Source organism: Nasonia vitripennis, assembly GCF_009193385.2.
Source record: "Nasonia vitripennis strain AsymCx chromosome 5 unlocalized genomic scaffold, Nvit_psr_1.1 chr5_random0002, whole genome shotgun sequence".
NCBI classification, from domain to species: domain Eukaryota; kingdom Metazoa; phylum Arthropoda; class Insecta; order Hymenoptera; family Pteromalidae; genus Nasonia; species Nasonia vitripennis.
The window spans coordinates 546,351-563,261 of NW_022279652.1; the positions used below are offsets into that span (position 1 = coordinate 546,351).

Sequence of the window (16,911 nt, forward strand, 5' to 3'; positions counted from 1 at the left end):
ACTGGCAAAAGCAGGAAAAAACAAGACGCATGCGGAAGTCCTGGGAAAAAAGTTGCAGGATCAGAAAGCACGTGAACGTAGTGCGATGCCACATGTGCCTAGGTTTCGGACACTGGAAGAATGAGTGCAATAAAGCAGATAAATCGAACTTCTGTTTTAAGTGTGGGGGAGTCGATCATCGCATGGCTGAATGCCAAATAGATTCGATCTGTTTCCTCTGCAAAAAGGATGAACAATAGAAAGTAAGCTATAAACTTGTAGCTGGCTCCGGTGGCTGCATTGTATTCAGGCGCACCTTAGACAAGGTGAAGATAAAAGAAAAAAGATCTTAAAAGATGGCAATAGCAGGCGAAGTGCTGGATGTAACAGCATCGAGAGCATAGCAACAAAAAGACGGGGTTGATGTAGAAAGAAGAAGACGAGTTTGACCTCGAACTCCTAATCAATCCGGTAGACGGGGAACGTATGGAAATGTCAAACTCAAAGAAGAAGCCAACTAGGCTAATTAACGGGCCCCAGGGAAGTATTGTTTAACAATAGTACCTGTGGGGTGCCAGTATCGAAGGGCCACTTGTGCAGAGCTTGCTCTGCTTACGCCATATAAAAAAACACACACGCACACACACGCACGCACGCACACCCACACACTTACACATACACACGTATGTGTACACTCAACGCACATTCAAAAACTCAAGCGACCATGCTTTAAACAAATGACAGTCCATCCGCTTATAAGTGCAGATTCGTCTTCCGCGTCAAGGGGACATGAAGCGTTTAAGCCCGTGCTCAAACATGTTGTTGTAGCCGTTTGCATCTCGATGCTTGCGGCTGATGCTGGCCTGCGCTGGGTTTTCCTCGGCGTTATAAAACCATAAACGGCTGGGGCCACATACGCGCGCCGACGATAAGATATCCCCGGCGTAGTGAAACGGTGAACGGCTGGCCGCTTGGGCCAGCTGACTCCGCCACCAGCATGCTATTCGGACCTCGCAAGCTCCGTCCCTGCCATTCCGATTGGTTGATCGGTACAAGAGGTGAAGCTGACGAAACCTTTGATGGCTGATATTGGAGAATAGAGAACAGAACATCAGTTTCTCTGGAGATACGACCCGAGTCGCAGTTTACTTCAGGCAATCGTCACACGACGAGACAAGACAAAAATAAACCTAGGTTTTTGGTTGCATACCCTGGAGTTGATTATTTCAGACGCCTTCACCTTACGATTTTAGTCATATTCCTGCGCCTTTCACACTCCCAAACGTTTAATATAATAAAATCCGCCCTAATCTACCAGAATACTGGTTAATCAAACTTTCTCCATTATTTCACAATAGAAAAAGTAGAATGAATTATATTACTTACACATTACTTATTATATGAATTTCTTCACAAATTTCTTTGCATTTATTGCTATAAATAAGCAATTGTTCAGTAGTTAATAATAAATTGTATTGTTGTTTTTTAATTAGAATAATATCTTTGGGTAAATCATATTTTTGAAGTGATGAATTATGTTGCGTGTTTAAGTCCATATAATAACCTAGATTATTGTTGCAATTTAAAGTGAAGCATAATGAATAGTCGTTGGATAATTTATGTACATATTCTGAAAAAAAAAGTTCGTGTCCCATTAGTAATTAGTTCAAGATGTCAAATAAAATGCTTCCTACTCTTAGGAATACGCTTTCTCCTATTTTCTTAAATCTGATTTTATATTATGTTTTAAATTCAAATTAAATGAAGCTTTGCTGCAATTGACTTCAGAATTTCAGGTCTTAAGTAATCAAAATAGTACATTACGATACAAGTGTCCTATGTGGCACCTTCTGTCACGGCTACGCTCGGGCGCTATAGCACGTGGGACGTAAATTCGCCCAAAGAAATTAAAATTACGATACAGGTGTCTTTAATGGTATGTTAATTTTATATATACATTTTTTTTAACACTTCGTGCGTAAAACACGGTTTCTCATGCTTGTTTTCCTTGTGCGAAACACGCAATTTTTCAACTAGTACGCGAAACATGTATGCCATCTTGCCTTTGTTTTTTCTAACGAGACTCTCAATTGTTTGTCGGACTTGGAATTCTCGCATCGCTTAAGTATCAATAAGACTTACATTTGCAAAAATGAGTACAGAAAGTGATTCAAAGAAAGCTTGTGACGATTCAGTGTCGATAGATTTGATTGAAAAAGCGAATGATATTAGCCTCAATCTATTGGAGCGTACGAAGAATTTGAAAAATGGTTAAAAGAGAAGAAGAAAATTTGTTTGAAAGAAGAAATCAATCTAGTTTATTTAGATGAGCTATCGAAACACTTTGCTCCGTCAACATTGTGGGCTCGTTACTCCATGCTAAAATAGGGTGGACCTTAATTTTTTTTTTCACTCGGGCCGGACCAATATAGCTTCTATATACCTGAAAAAGCATGCGCATATAGGTTTTGAACCCATAGCATCGATTTTTCACGTGCTTCAAAGCACCCGAAGTTTCTCATGGGATTTACATGTTAAAAAAGGGTCAAAACGTTTATCGTTCTGAAAACCTGTGAAAATTTTGGAATTTTAACTTTGGAAGTATATTTTCCCATGTATTTTGAGCCGCTGAATCGAATGGTGCTATTAGTTTTCGCTTCGTTCGTTTTCGTAATAGTGAAATAAAAAAGTTATAAGCCAAAATCGTTGAAAAACTCGAAAAATCGCAAAAAAACGTGTAAAAATGGACTTTTAACGTTTAAAATGAGTGATAAGTTGGAAAGTTTTTTCAAAAACATACATTTTTATGTATTTTGAGCTCATTAAACGAATGGTGCAATTGGCTTTTGCCGATTCAATCGAGAAAAGAAGTTAAAATCATCAAAAAACTCGAAAATCACGGTAAAAAGGCCAAAAAGCTGATTTGTGCAGCATGGTGAATAGGTCCAGGTGGATAAAAAGTTATACCACTAGGTAATTTTCCGCCTAGAAAAATGATGACTAGTTCCAAAAATTCTTTGAAATCACTTCTGTTTAAATCCTTTTTTAAATACTTCGAACAAAAGTCTAAATTTCTTCTTTTACATCTTGCAGAGATTCAATTACAAAAGTATCACTAATACCCGGTTCAAATTTTGTTTGATCTACAGATTTCCAAAAATCTCCAAAATTTTTAAACAATTGTACCTCCGGACCAGTTGTCTTACCAAATTTTATTTCAAAAGTACTTCTTAGAACAAGCTCGTAAATATGATGCCGGCAGATAAAATAGAGAACATCTTTATCGATTAATCTTTCTAATAACACACAAGCTCCATTTATTCGACCAGTATTGCTAGCTGTTGAATCACAACAAAGAGCTTCAATATTTTCTAATAAAGACCAGTCATTTAAAGTATCGAATACTGCTTGAGCTTGATTTATTCCACTACTAGAAGAGATATTTGGAACACCCAAGAGTTGCTCCATTCCATTGCTTGTAATAATAATCGCTAGTCTATCAGTAGTTTCTCTTCGTAAATATCCTGGAAGCAACTTTCCATCCCAGTGGATGGTGCTCGGTAAACCAGAAAAAAGTGGTGGAGCAAGTTTTTTAATTGCCTCATATCGTTCTTTGCGAAAATTTTGACGAGCCCTGTGAATAGATGATGTGTTTAATACTAAATTGCGCGTATCAATGCTGAATGCTTGCGCAGCGGCCATCAACAAATGCATCACGTCTTTTTTACTAATTTTACATTTATCTAATACTGAAGCCAATTTCTCAGTCATAATTGGTTCAGTAGCTCGCCTTTTCAGAGGAGGTGTACTTTCAAATAATGGAGATTCAGACTCTGTTTCAAGCAACTTCATGTAAATCTTCTGTAAATAAAATTAAAGAAGAGATTAAATTAAAAGTTAATAAAATAAAATTATGCTATAAATACATTTTTTCTCTATTAGTAAAAACTGATATCAACTGACTATTCACTTGACATTTTTTACTTGATCAGAGAGGTAATTATATTTTGTTTTTGAATACTTCATTATGACACGGCTGAACATGGAAAATAGAAATGGTGGTTATAGACGATGCTGCAGAAAGAACTGATGATCTATATATAGTTAAGCTTTGTTCAAAAGTGAGTTCTACGGAGAGCTGAAATTTTGCATTTTAAGTGATATCTTTTATTCTTTCTAAGATGTAGTCTTAAAACTTTACAGGTAAGTGTAATTTAACTTAATTAACAATAAAAAAGAAGTTATAGTACTTCAAGTCCTTGAAATATATCAGCAAGTCCTAAAAGCTTTTAATTTTTTGTAATAAAATATTTAATAACATTTAGTTCTTTTAAGAACTATTTGCATTAATTAAACGTATAAATAAAAATTCACTTGACGAAAAAACCTACCTTAGCGGCAATTTCGACCAATATCAAAATGTCAAGTTTTTTAATAAATAAATGTCAAAAATTGTTAAATTTAATCCAACTGTATTTTTCTCATTATATTAAAGTAAAATAAGCCTGTATGCAAAGTCTCAAATCTCTACCTATCATAGATCCAGAGATATGAGAAAAAATGTAATATTCAATATCAGCTCAACCCCAACTTTTTGTCAAACTTCATGCTTTTAGGACTTGCTGATATATTTCAAGGACTTGAAGTACTATAACTTCTTTTTTATTGTTAATTAAGTTAAATTACACTTACCTGTAAAGTTTTAAGACTACATCTTAGAAAGAATAAAAGATATCACTTAAAATGCAAAATTTCAGCTCTCCGTAGAACTCACTTTTGAACAAAGCTTAACTATATATAGATCATCAGTTCTTTCTGCAGCATCGTCTATAACCACCATTTCTATTTTCCATGTTCAGCCGTGTCATAATTAAGTATTTATAAAACAAAATATAATTACCTCTCTGTTCAAGTAAAAAATGTTTATCAGATTCGTCTTCCATCTTCTTCAAAGCATCTGCGCAAGCATTGTCAAATAATTTGTTTATGCTTTCTTTATATGTTTGTTCATTTTTTATTTGAGTGTCTATCTACGTGAAGCATTTCTTTGTATTTTTCTCCATCTTTCATATTCTGCCTCCAGTTTAATGACACATTTTTTATCTTCTTGCGTAGGAATTCGAGCTTTCTTCCAAATAATGATACACTCTTCAATGGTTAACTTCGCACTTTCACGTACAGACTTTGAAACTCTTCGTAGGTTATAGAATAAAGCAGCTAGTACTTGTTTTATCGTTGGTAGATTATTAGTTGCAACTATTTGATTAGTACAATATCCAATGTGATTGACTCTTTCGCGTAAATTATAAGCCATTGTTGAAAAACTAAATAAAATTGTTCATGCGGAGTAATATATCTCGAAATTAAAAAGTACCTGTTGAAATAAATTGAGCCGTGGTCACATAGGAGAATAAGTTTAATATAAATATTCTTATGTTTACATGAGCACATGCTCGCCGTGCAGTGCTTATTGCTCTGAGTCCGATGATAGAGAGAACGTACAGTGTTGATTGTTTATCGTTGTATAATATAATATGTATACATTCAACACTACCATTTTGTATTCACGTTACTTCGTGTCAGCTGATCCCTTCGCTGATCCGAAAATGCTTTAGGCCGCGGTCCCATCAATGGAACGAAAATCCGGAATAAGAATTCTGGAACGACAACAGCCATTCCGGTTTACCCTTCCGGTTTTTGAATATAGCCCGTATCTGATACAAAAATACTTTTTATGTATGAAAAAATTGACCTCGTATTGACATTGTAACAAACCCATTTTTTGGTCACTTTACCGTGATTTTCGACCTTTTTGACGATTATGGCTTATATCTTGTTTCCTCAATTGAATCGGCAAAAGCCAATTGCACCATTCGTTTAATGAGCTCAAAATACATAAAAATGTATGTTTTTGAAAAAAACTTTCCAACTTATCACTGATTATAAATGTTAAAAGTCCATTTTTATACGTTTTTTTGTGAGTTTTCCAGTTTTTCAACGATTTTGGCTTATAACTTTTTTATTTCATTATTACGGCGAAAACTAATAGCACCATTCGATTCAGCGGCTCAAAATACATGGGAAAATATACTTCCAAAGTTAAAATTCCAAAATTTTCACAGGTTTTCAGAACGATAAACGTATTGACCCTTTTTTAACATGTAAATCCCATAAGAAACTTCGGGTGCTTTGAGTCACGTGAAAAATCGATGCTATGGGTTCAAAACCTATATGCGCATGATTTTTGAGGTATATAGAAGCTATATTTGGCCGGCCCAAGTGAAAAAAAAAAAAAATTAAGGTCCACCCTAATGCTAAAAACCACTATAAGTACTTACGACAACGTCGATATTGGTACTTATAAAAATATCAAAGCTTTTTTGAAGAGGAAAAGTGCTAAGCACAAGTGGAAAAAGTCCAAAGTATTTAGACCATCTGAGGTTTCGAAATTTCGCAGTGAGGCCACAGAAGTTCATTTATTGAACAAAGTGAGTTTTATTCGCTTATTATACAAATATAATTTATTATTCATTTGATGTTCTAAATATGATTTTGTATTTGTAGGTTGTTTTAGTAATCGGTATATCTGGTGCATGTAGAAGAGAAGAGCTCACAAACGTAACCCTGAACGATATCAACGACCTGGACAGGAAACTTTTGCGCATCAATAAACCGAAAACAAAGACTGGAGTTGATTGTTCATTCACTGTTGATAAAGATGTTTGTAATATTTGTAAACGTTATCTAAAGCTCCGACCTGAGGAGTGTAAAACTGAATGTTTATTTTTAAATTCCCGAGCTGGAAATGCAACAAGCAACCAGTCGGGATCAACAAGATCGGTGCTATGCCAAAGGTTATTGCTTCATTTTTACAATCCGAAGTTCTATACTGGCCACAACATTATTGGTCGAAGCTGGGGGAGATATAACCACTGTAAATAAACTTGGAGGTTGGAAATCAACGACAGTAGCTGAAGGTTATATCGAATCATTTGTAGCTAACGAAAAAAAAAAAAAATTGGTGAAAAAAAAACGAATTCTATTTCAATTGCAATACCATCTACTTCAAAATCAGTCACCAACTCTACTTCATCTTCTACTTTGACATCATCTTTGAATACTCCTTCATTATCAGTATGTAAGAAATCTCGTGGAGAATCTGCAAAATCAAAAAATGATGTGCGAATTGATTCACTTAAAAGCAAATCTACTTCTGTCTTGACTGATGTAGAAAAATGGTCACAAGAAGCAAATATTTCTTTAAAATTTGATGAAAGTGAGATAGAAGAATTGTTTTCTATTCTTTTTGTTCCGGATGCAGAAAATTGGTCACAACAGCCTGCTGCTTTTTCGATCCCGGATAAAAGAGATTTAGAAGAGCTGTTTTCTACTCCTTTTGAGTCTGATGAGAACAAAAAATGTGTCTTGTCCTTCTGTGATTAATTCAAGAAAATATCATGAACTGTCGTCAACTTCGGCTGACCAACAATTGATTACAACTAATGTTTTGACGAATGAGTGTTTCAATTTGCAATTTAATAATTGCACAGTTACATTTGTTATAAATGAAAATCTGCTAATGTTAAAAAATAATAAAAGATTTATTATTTGTCATTTACTTTTTTTGATTCACTTGTCTAATTGACTCGTCTCGCTTCGCTCGGTTAAAAATGATAGAAAAAAAATCGTGTTTCGCTTACGATGTGTTAAAAAATAGTATACGCAACACGTGCGCGATACAGGTGATCCCCGCACTCGTCTTTTTTGTCGCCCGAGCTTCGCTGCATGCACCTAACGAGATATATCTGACAACAAAGGTGAGTAATAAAGTGTCTTTGTTACTTTACAGTATCTTTTACTGTATTTTTAGATGAAATAGACTTTTGTGCAAAATTTTAAGTCAATATGTTAAGTAGAATAATAGTTAAGACAAATTTTGTAAAATCTTATTTCGTCGAATGCCAGATTTTCAATTTTGATTTTTATAGGGTTTATTCGAATCATCAAGAGTCTTAACCAATTCAGAGTGTTTTTGTATTGCATATTTCAATAGAATATACTTTTACACGAGATTCAAAGTCTGTTTCATAATATAATTAAATAGAGTTAACTTTGGCTGTTTGGATTGATACATTTTTATGATTTATTTCAGGTTGTTCTTATAATGGGAATTGCAGGTGCACTCATTTGAATTGACAAATTTATTGACGAGTGGCTGTTTAGAAAAAGAAGTTTTGCTACTTGTCAGTATAAAGAATATCAAGAACAAAGTACCTAGGTCATTCACAGTCATAGATAAGTTATACAATATCTGCAAAATATATATGAATATTAGGCTAGTAGCATGTCCAATAAATAGATTTTTTTTAAGTATGCCAAGGGAAAGTGTATAAATCAGCCAATTAGCGTTAACAAATTTGGTGCCATGCCAAAGAAAATTCCTTTTTTTTTTAATGCTGACATTCACTGGTCACAGTTTTTAAAGAACCTCTGCCATACTTTTAGTATATGCTGGAGCAGACATAACAGCGCTTAAAAGGCATGGTGACTGGAAGTGGAATATTGTGGCAGAAGGATACATTGCTGGCTCGTTGAATAATAAAACACAAATCTTTCATCAAATAACATCTGGAATTTCATTAAATAATGTGACTGATATTGCAAATACCAGTCTTAATGTTGTAGTAGTTAGAATTAAGCCAGCGATAACTCCATCTACAACCAGCATCCATCACAAAGTTCAACAAAACAGAAAACAAAAAATCGAAACGTGCCTGTCAATAATGATTCTGTTTATCAGGAAGCACCTTCTACATCACAAACGCAGAATTCAAATATTCCTGTTACTAAAGAAACACCATCCACATCACAAATTCAGATCTCAAATACTTATATTCTTGTCGCTGGAGATTCTATTTTAGATACTACAAATTCTAGAATAAACAAAAAGTATCCAAAGTTGCAAAATTTTTTATGACACAGATATTGGTTTTTTGTTCATGACATGATCAATAAAAATCCAAACAAGACCATAATTCTAAATAATTGCAATGTAACATTACATGGTGAATTAAACAATAATGTAGTTTTTAATGATTAGAATATCCATAAATCTCAATAATGTCAACATATGCGTGTTTAAAATTATAAGAAGTTTACATTTATAATAAAATTAAATATCTCATAATATAAAATACCCGTCATAATATCAAATCATATAATTTTCATTAAAAAATATAAACCTCAATATTCTAAACACCATAGGGTCCTCAATCTCATAAAATCGTGAATATTCTCAAAACATTCTAAACTTTTGTTAGCGAGTTAGAAGGTTTAACAAAAATAGTAATTTTCAGTTATACAGGGTATACAGGGTGAGAGACAAAGAATTTGAATCCTAATATTTTTTAAACTAAATGGTTTTATAAGCCGCAAAAAGAACCTAGCAAAGGTGATTAAAAGATCGATATTTTCTCAAAATTTCAACTTAAATAAAACTTTTTCCTCCCGTAATCGTAAGACATAAAAAATCCATATTTTTCAGTTTTCGATTTTTGGCTGGAAAACTAGTCATCAAAATGGTTTATAATTTTTACAGCAAATCGATATTATTGTCTTTGATTGTCATAAATGTTTTCAACAAGTTTGATAATTTAGTTTTAAAAATATTAATTTTTTTTCAAATCACCTTTTTTATCATAAAAATTGAACGAAACGGTAAATCTGAAAAATTTTGCGAGAAAAAGTAGGCAATTTTATGCTTTTTTAGATACACTATTGTTGAATATTGTAACGAGTTGAGCACCGCGGCTAACTCGTAGCGGTATGAGTACCGCTGCGCCGCGACGAAACAGGGTAGACTCGCGCGCGCCAAGAAAAACACGTGCGATTTCGGGAATAAGAGCGAGAGAGATACAGAGAGCGAGCGCGCGGGCTAATCCCGCACCTGCAGGTGCGCGCTCAGATAGCTCTCGGCCTTTGGCAGGTAAACACAGGACTTCGCTCGTGATATCGTGTGCTGTGCTGTGTCCAGCGGATCGAATTGTATCTTGTGCGTGAGTGCGACGCGGAGTCCGGGTATTTCTGATCTCCCTGCTTAGCGGTTCAGGAACGTTTAGTCCTGTAGTCTGTCTGGGATCAGGAGCGTCGGCGATGAGATCGTGAAGGTTTGTGTGGCGCGCAGTGACTGTGATTGTATGCATGAGAGTGTATACCACCCGTGCGAGGGTGATCCGGCACGCGCGACCTTCACGGCGATATATAAATTTTACATTTTTATCAGCAGCACAACTGATTGGCGCATAGTTACTGTGATTAAATTTTTCCAATATTTTTCTGATGTAAACACTTTGATAAATTTTTAACATACCTAAATTACGGTTTCTAACGATTTGCATAACAAAAAAACTCGGCTCTGAAACTTTTAGTTTTAAACCTTTATTCATCTTAACAATTAAATCATTTATTCTTGTTATATTATTTCCACACATAAATCTTATATGAGGTAGTGAAGAATGTGACGGTAGAGGATGGTTATTTTTCACATGCTGAATTTCCGTTTTTTGCAGATTTTCCTATGCTGTGAGGCAGAGTAGCTGTATAGGCGTGTGTGCAACGCGCCACGTCACCATGGAGCTTTTCGCTGCTGCGAATACGACATGAAAGCTGGTGAACTTTTCCGAGGAAGCTCGAGGGTCCTTCCGCCGCAGATTTTTTGATGCTCTGAGGCAGAGAAGCTTCGTACGCCTGTGCACAACGCGCCATTTCGCCGTGGAGCCATTCAAAGCACAATAAGTTCCTAAGTAATAAACAAATACTGAGTAATAACAGCTGATACTTTCTTAGACATTTATTTCTATCTAATTTTGTTTAAAGAAAGCCTTAAAAGTTGGGATCAGAATAGAGCTTTTTGCTGCTTTCAATTCACTGTGACCGGAGAATGCCCAGGATATCAAGGAAATCTGGAAATGAAGGAAAAGGAATTAGGTTATAGAATATTCTGTGATATGGAAAAGTTTAGTATAAAGTTAGGATATTCTGCTAAAACGCCCTTTGATTTCATTCTGAAACCTTATGCTCTTGCGGTGAAGGCAAGCAGAAGCATGCTGTCTCATGTGCTATGCTCCAAAATTACGCTACCTCTAAGGGGCTTTAGACCTACGTTCTTTTCAGCTAAAAAATAGTTAAACCGGGCATAGAGACTTGGACAGTCGTACACACAAAACATTTCTAATCACTGCTCACGCAATGGAAACAAGAGACAGCACATTCTGTGCTATAAAAGCGGTCTCTCGTTTGAAATTTTTTCGCGCCTAGCTTTCGATAGCTCGTAATCGCAGCTTTACCGACCAAGTTCGGACTGTGCGTCAAAGTACAGACTCATTTGAAATTAAAATGCAAGAGCTTGATAACCTGTAAATAGGTTACGTTTCAATCTGCGTTGGGTTACGCACCTCCTAGCTTTTCTTAAATTACAAAGATTTTGCTCATGGAACATTAGTTTTCGGTGCAAGCCGATCATCAGATTTTGCGGAAATAGTTTAAATCGCATCTGCTTCCCCTTTTTCTCGCGCAGCCGTCGCCGACCTCCTTTTCCTGACTGGGAAAGTGAAAAGCGGAGGAAATTTTTTTGGATCAATTCCCCTTGACTCAGTTTTTCTTGCTGATCACGGTGGTACCAAAATGTTGTATTGTTTTAGATTCACCCTGTATTGGTGACTTAAGTTAAATGGGAATTATAGTCTTAGTAGTTGACGTCCAAGTTCATTATTACTATTCCATCTGTGCTATATAAAAGCTAAATATCTAAATTTTCGTACAAATATTCGTTAAACTATTTAGAAATTAGTCACTGTATCAGTTGTTACTTAAATGTCCTAGTTGGAATCGTCAGCTCAAGGGCTATGAGAAATTTTAGATTTGGCGGGTGACATTTCTTGTTAGGCTTGTTCTAGAGGATCTAATAACTCTAGCCACTTATATTTCTGGTTTCTAGTGTATTTTTATATGTAGAAAGTTAGAATAAATTGGTCTCTTTTCTTAATGCATTAATAAGAATTTTGACTTAAAAGTTGCAAGTCGTTTTGATTACGATGCCTATTTTTCAAATTTAGTTGTTGCTCTCCTCCGGAGACTAATATACGTAAAGAGCTGATCTTTTGCATGCAAATATTTTTTTAATAATAAAACAATATTTAAAGTTAAATTTTTCTTAAGTGATATACTTTTAATTTCCATCCGGACACCCATGTAAATATTAGGGTTCATCACTGAGATGTTCACATAGGTGTCCGGATGGAAATTAAAAGTATATCACTTAAGAAAAATTTAACTTTAAATATTGTTTCATTATTTTAGAAGAAATGTGCATGCTGAAAATCAGCTCTTATCGTATATTAGTTTTCGAAGAAGAGCAACAACTAAATTTGAAACATAGGCATCTTAATCAAAACCACTTGTAACTTTTAAAAGTCAAAATTCTTTTTAACGCATTGGGAAAAAAGACAAAGTTATTATAACTTTCTACATATAAAAATATACTAGAAACCAGAATTATAAGTGGCTAGAGTTATTAGATCTTCTGGAACAAGCCTAACAAGAAATGTCACCCGCCAAATCCAAAATTTCTCATAGCCCTCGAGCTGACAATGTCAACTAGGACATTTAAGTAAAAGCTGATACGGTGACTAATTTCTAAATAGTTCAACAAATATTTGTATACAAATTCAGATATCTAGCTTTAATTAAACATAAATGGAATAGTAATACTGGACTTAGACATCAGCTACCAGGGCTAAGATATAAAATTTTGATATTACTTAATTAAAAATGACTGAATAAAAATGTAAGCCTTCAATAATAAATATTTTCAAATTAATGTTTAGTTATATGTTTAATGTCTTTATTAATAAATAATTTCTATTTTATATTGAATGATTTTCTTGCACTAAATCATAACCTAAAATTTTAAATTCATATTGCTTGGCGGGTTGTTACCGAGTTTTCTACTAGTTAACGTCACCAGGTCACGGGGTTTCTAGCGAAAACGGCTCAAATAAATTCGCGTAATTTCTCAAATTCGGGTGTTAATTGGCAACAACTCCTCAAGATTTCTACCAGGGTATACCTGAATCCCTCTCGGCCCATAATCCCAATAGTTCTCAACACAGTTCGCTAAAGCAGACCAGGTAGCCTGAGGACTCAGCACTACAGAAGACCAGTACGACAAAAGGTAGGTGTCGACCATATTCTTAGAATAAGCTAGTTAGATATGCTCTCTCTCCTCTCTCTCTCTCTCTCTCTCTCTCTCTCTCTCTCTCTCTCTCTCTCTCTTTCTCTTTCTCTTTCTCCTGAAAGAGTAAGCTGTAGGTAAACAAGCGTTCTGATACGAGCTGCATTAACAAGTAGATTCCTGATCCCGCATTCGTTCTCTCTCTTTTGATAATTTGAATTGAATTAACGAGACCGAGAGAGAAATTAACTATCAAGTGAAAATGCAAATAGACCGATAACTATTCCGGATCAAGCAGTTTACTGTACAGATACTTCCTGCTGTTTCTTTAGATCGCAGAGGTGTCTAAACATTGGAGCGTCGAGTCGTCTTCCGTGTTCTCCATGATCAATGTAACTACCTCACGATTCGTCCGTTGACCGCCATCACACAGCTTGGGACGTAACAATACAATCAAGTAGGACAAAGAGAGGGAAAAAGTGAGTTGGGGGATAAAGCATCGATGAACATGCATCGATGGTAGGGATGACACTTTATGACAATGAATTGTTGACGTGCTTGATAATAGCTTTCAAGTTTTCTTGCCAGAGAGTATTTCATCGACTATTCTAAAAGATGAAGCATTTTTCAGCACACTTTGCAGCACTGCAAAAAAACTCTTTTTATTTTTTAAATACCAAAGTGGAACTTCCTTCAAGTCTGATTCATGCACTCCATAAGAAAGTATAGTGTACTATACGAAATTAATTTTTTTTTTACAAAAAATATGTTTTTTGGTAACTTGTACATAATACGAAAATAAATTTTATGTTATAAACATCATATCTTTGCTTTTTTTATTAACTATTATAAGCTATTTTCTTATACATAATTACATCAAAGAATCTCATTTTTATTTATCCAGCTATTATGTGCATCATTAAATACTAACTATTTAACAAACACGCGATTCCCACGTTTTCGAATACATAGTTTTATAAATCTCCGTTTCATAAAAGCCCCCAGAGACGAGTTTATTGTGATAATCTTTGAGGTAATAAGTAAACGGATTGGTTTGTACAACTCGCATTATTGTGAAAATTTTATTAGACCAGTTTGATGTATAACCTTCTTCAAAAACATTATTTAACCTACTTATTCGAACTTTATCTCCTACTTTGGATTTCCGGTTTTTTGCTGGTGACTTTTAATTTGGAAACCTCTCCTCACCTCTCTCTCATTTGCCTCTGTAACATTTTTAGGCTTGATTCTTGTTGTCCAATGTTTCCTCTAGTTGTATATATTTAAGCAAGTTGGATAGAATCTGTAACCATTTATAGCTTTCTTGATTACTAAATTTTAATCACATTGCATTTTTTAATATTCTATTGAATTGTTTGCATATGCTTGCATGAAGATTACTGTGTAAGAGTATAGGTTCATTTTGTGCTTCTTTACGAGATTTTCAAAACTTGTAGTGTAAGATTCTTTTCCTTGGTCAGTTTGTAGGTTCTTTGGTACTCGTCATTCTATTAGTATTGATTTCATAGCTACAGTAACATCAATGCCACTCTTTGACTTGACTAGAATGGCCCATGAATACTTTAACAATATATCTATGACAGTGAATGAGTAATGAAAACCTTTGTTCTCGTTAGAGTGAAGTATCATTTCTATAAGATTAGCTTGCCAAGTATCATCTATTTCACGTATGTCATATTTTCTTCTCTTGAATTGCCGACGTGCTGGCTTGTGTAGCTTTTTAGCTACTTTTTAGTATTCCATTTGCAACTTTTTGTGAACCCATTTCCAATTGCTTATTTAATTTTTTAATAAAATCACTATTAACTGGAGGATTTTTGTAAGATGCTTTTCGTATACCGATTTCCAGTTGTTTATTCAATTCTTTAATAAAATCACCGTTGTCAGTAGAGGCAGAATTTTGCTTAGTTGCCTTTTGTATGCCAATTTGCAATTGATTATTTAATTCTTTGGTGAAATCATCATTACCTGAGAAGTTGTGATTTGTTTCTTTAATTCTTGAACGATATATTCAATACTAGAATAATTTTTTTGAATAAGGTCATAAAGATATTTTAATTTTTTGTCTTCTTCCATTTGGTAATTTTCAACTTGTTTCTTATAGTCGCTTATAACATCACTAATTACAGCTAGTTTTAAAGTTAAATAATCCACTTCGGTCGGTGGGATAGCATTCAGTGGATGCAAAGTGATTGCATCGTTTGGTTGACTTAGCACTCCTAAGTTGCAAAGACGTTAATTTTCTGGCGGTTTATGGTTGTTAGTTTATGACTGGTGGGCCGCGAATCACTTACGAGCCCTCCAGTTTTTTTCCAAATACATGGAGACTCATGGTACTACTGATGCAAAGAAGAAAGTTGCGTGTTAATATAAATGCCCAGCTTCGCGTAATTACTCAATAATTGATTGTATTTCATTGACGTGATTATTATTCCTAGCTGATCGTTTGGCCATCAATAATCAAAGTCTTTTAGTAAGCTCGTTTAGATCATCCCAGCAGACGAGATCAATGTAACAATTTTTCTTAGCTATTTCATATTTAGGTATACGTTCTCCTTCGCTGCTGGTTTTCTTTTTACGTCAAGTGCTGCGGAACATTGGTGCTAAGATGTTCTTATATTTATTACTCCTTGAACTTCGTATGGATTCAATTTACTCCGTTTTTTTTTTCGATAAGCATGTGTTGCTTCTAGGGTCTTGCGACAATTTTCACGATATGATGAGCTCAGAAGAAAATCATCTAGATATTTTCCAAATAGCAATTTCATTAGTCTACTACTTTGAGGATAACTTTAATATCTGACTTTGACATATTTATCATTAAATTCAATTTCTGAATCACCAATCATATACACTCCATTCACTTTCTGCACTCCGTATATATTATCAACATAATCAACATAATCAAATAAACTTGATTTATTATTATTATTTTGATCGTTGAGCAAACTTCATCGATGCTCATTCGTTTTTTCATTTTTGTACTGCTGTTTTTATCCAAAATGTTAAGAGGAGAAGGTTGTGAGCTTTCAGATTTTGAATCAACAAGTTTTTCAAGTGGTGTGATGACTGCTTTCGGAGTAAAACACATGACTTTTTCAAAATCATCTTTCTCCGGTTTTAATATAGTGTATTTACTTTTAATAGCCTCACGAGCTCGCAAGAGCTCAATAAGAACATTCTTCTCTTTCTTGAAGTCTGACATGCTGACGTGGCGATGTCTACAACTAAACTGTAAGTTTGAGACTCATAATTCTTTTTTAATTGCAAAACAGTCAAACCTATTTTTGTATCTACTTTTATTTAAAGCTGGAAATCTACTATTAAAGCAGCTAGTCGTAGAACCATGTTTCAATTGTAGTAGATATGGTCATAGCGGAAACAAATGCAAAAATAATACAGTTTGCCTATATTATGTAGATAGTCATAAGACCAGTGACTGCACAAACAATATAATAATGTGCATATATTGTGAATATTCAAATGTTAACTAGAACACCACATTAGACATTAAACATGTTGCTAGTGATTACAACTTACCTTGTATAACCACTGTACCTTTTGTATGGGATGATAGAGCGTAAGAAGCTTTTGATATTTTAAAATACAAATTATGGAAAAAACCCATATTAATTCATCCTGATTTTACAAAACCATTTGTACTTACTACTGACACTAGT

General features: G+C 34.4%; 1 protein-coding gene across 1 annotated transcript in view; it reads right to left on the reverse strand.

Annotated features, from left to right (window-relative positions):
- Msh4 (mutS homolog 4) overlaps window positions 1-16,911 on the reverse strand; it is a 462,579-nt gene that overhangs the window by 160,146 nt on the left and 285,522 nt on the right. The window contains 1 exon segment of the mRNA NM_001159771.1: window positions 1,366-1,609. Coding sequence (NP_001153243.1) covers window positions 1,366-1,609 — 244 coding nt within the window.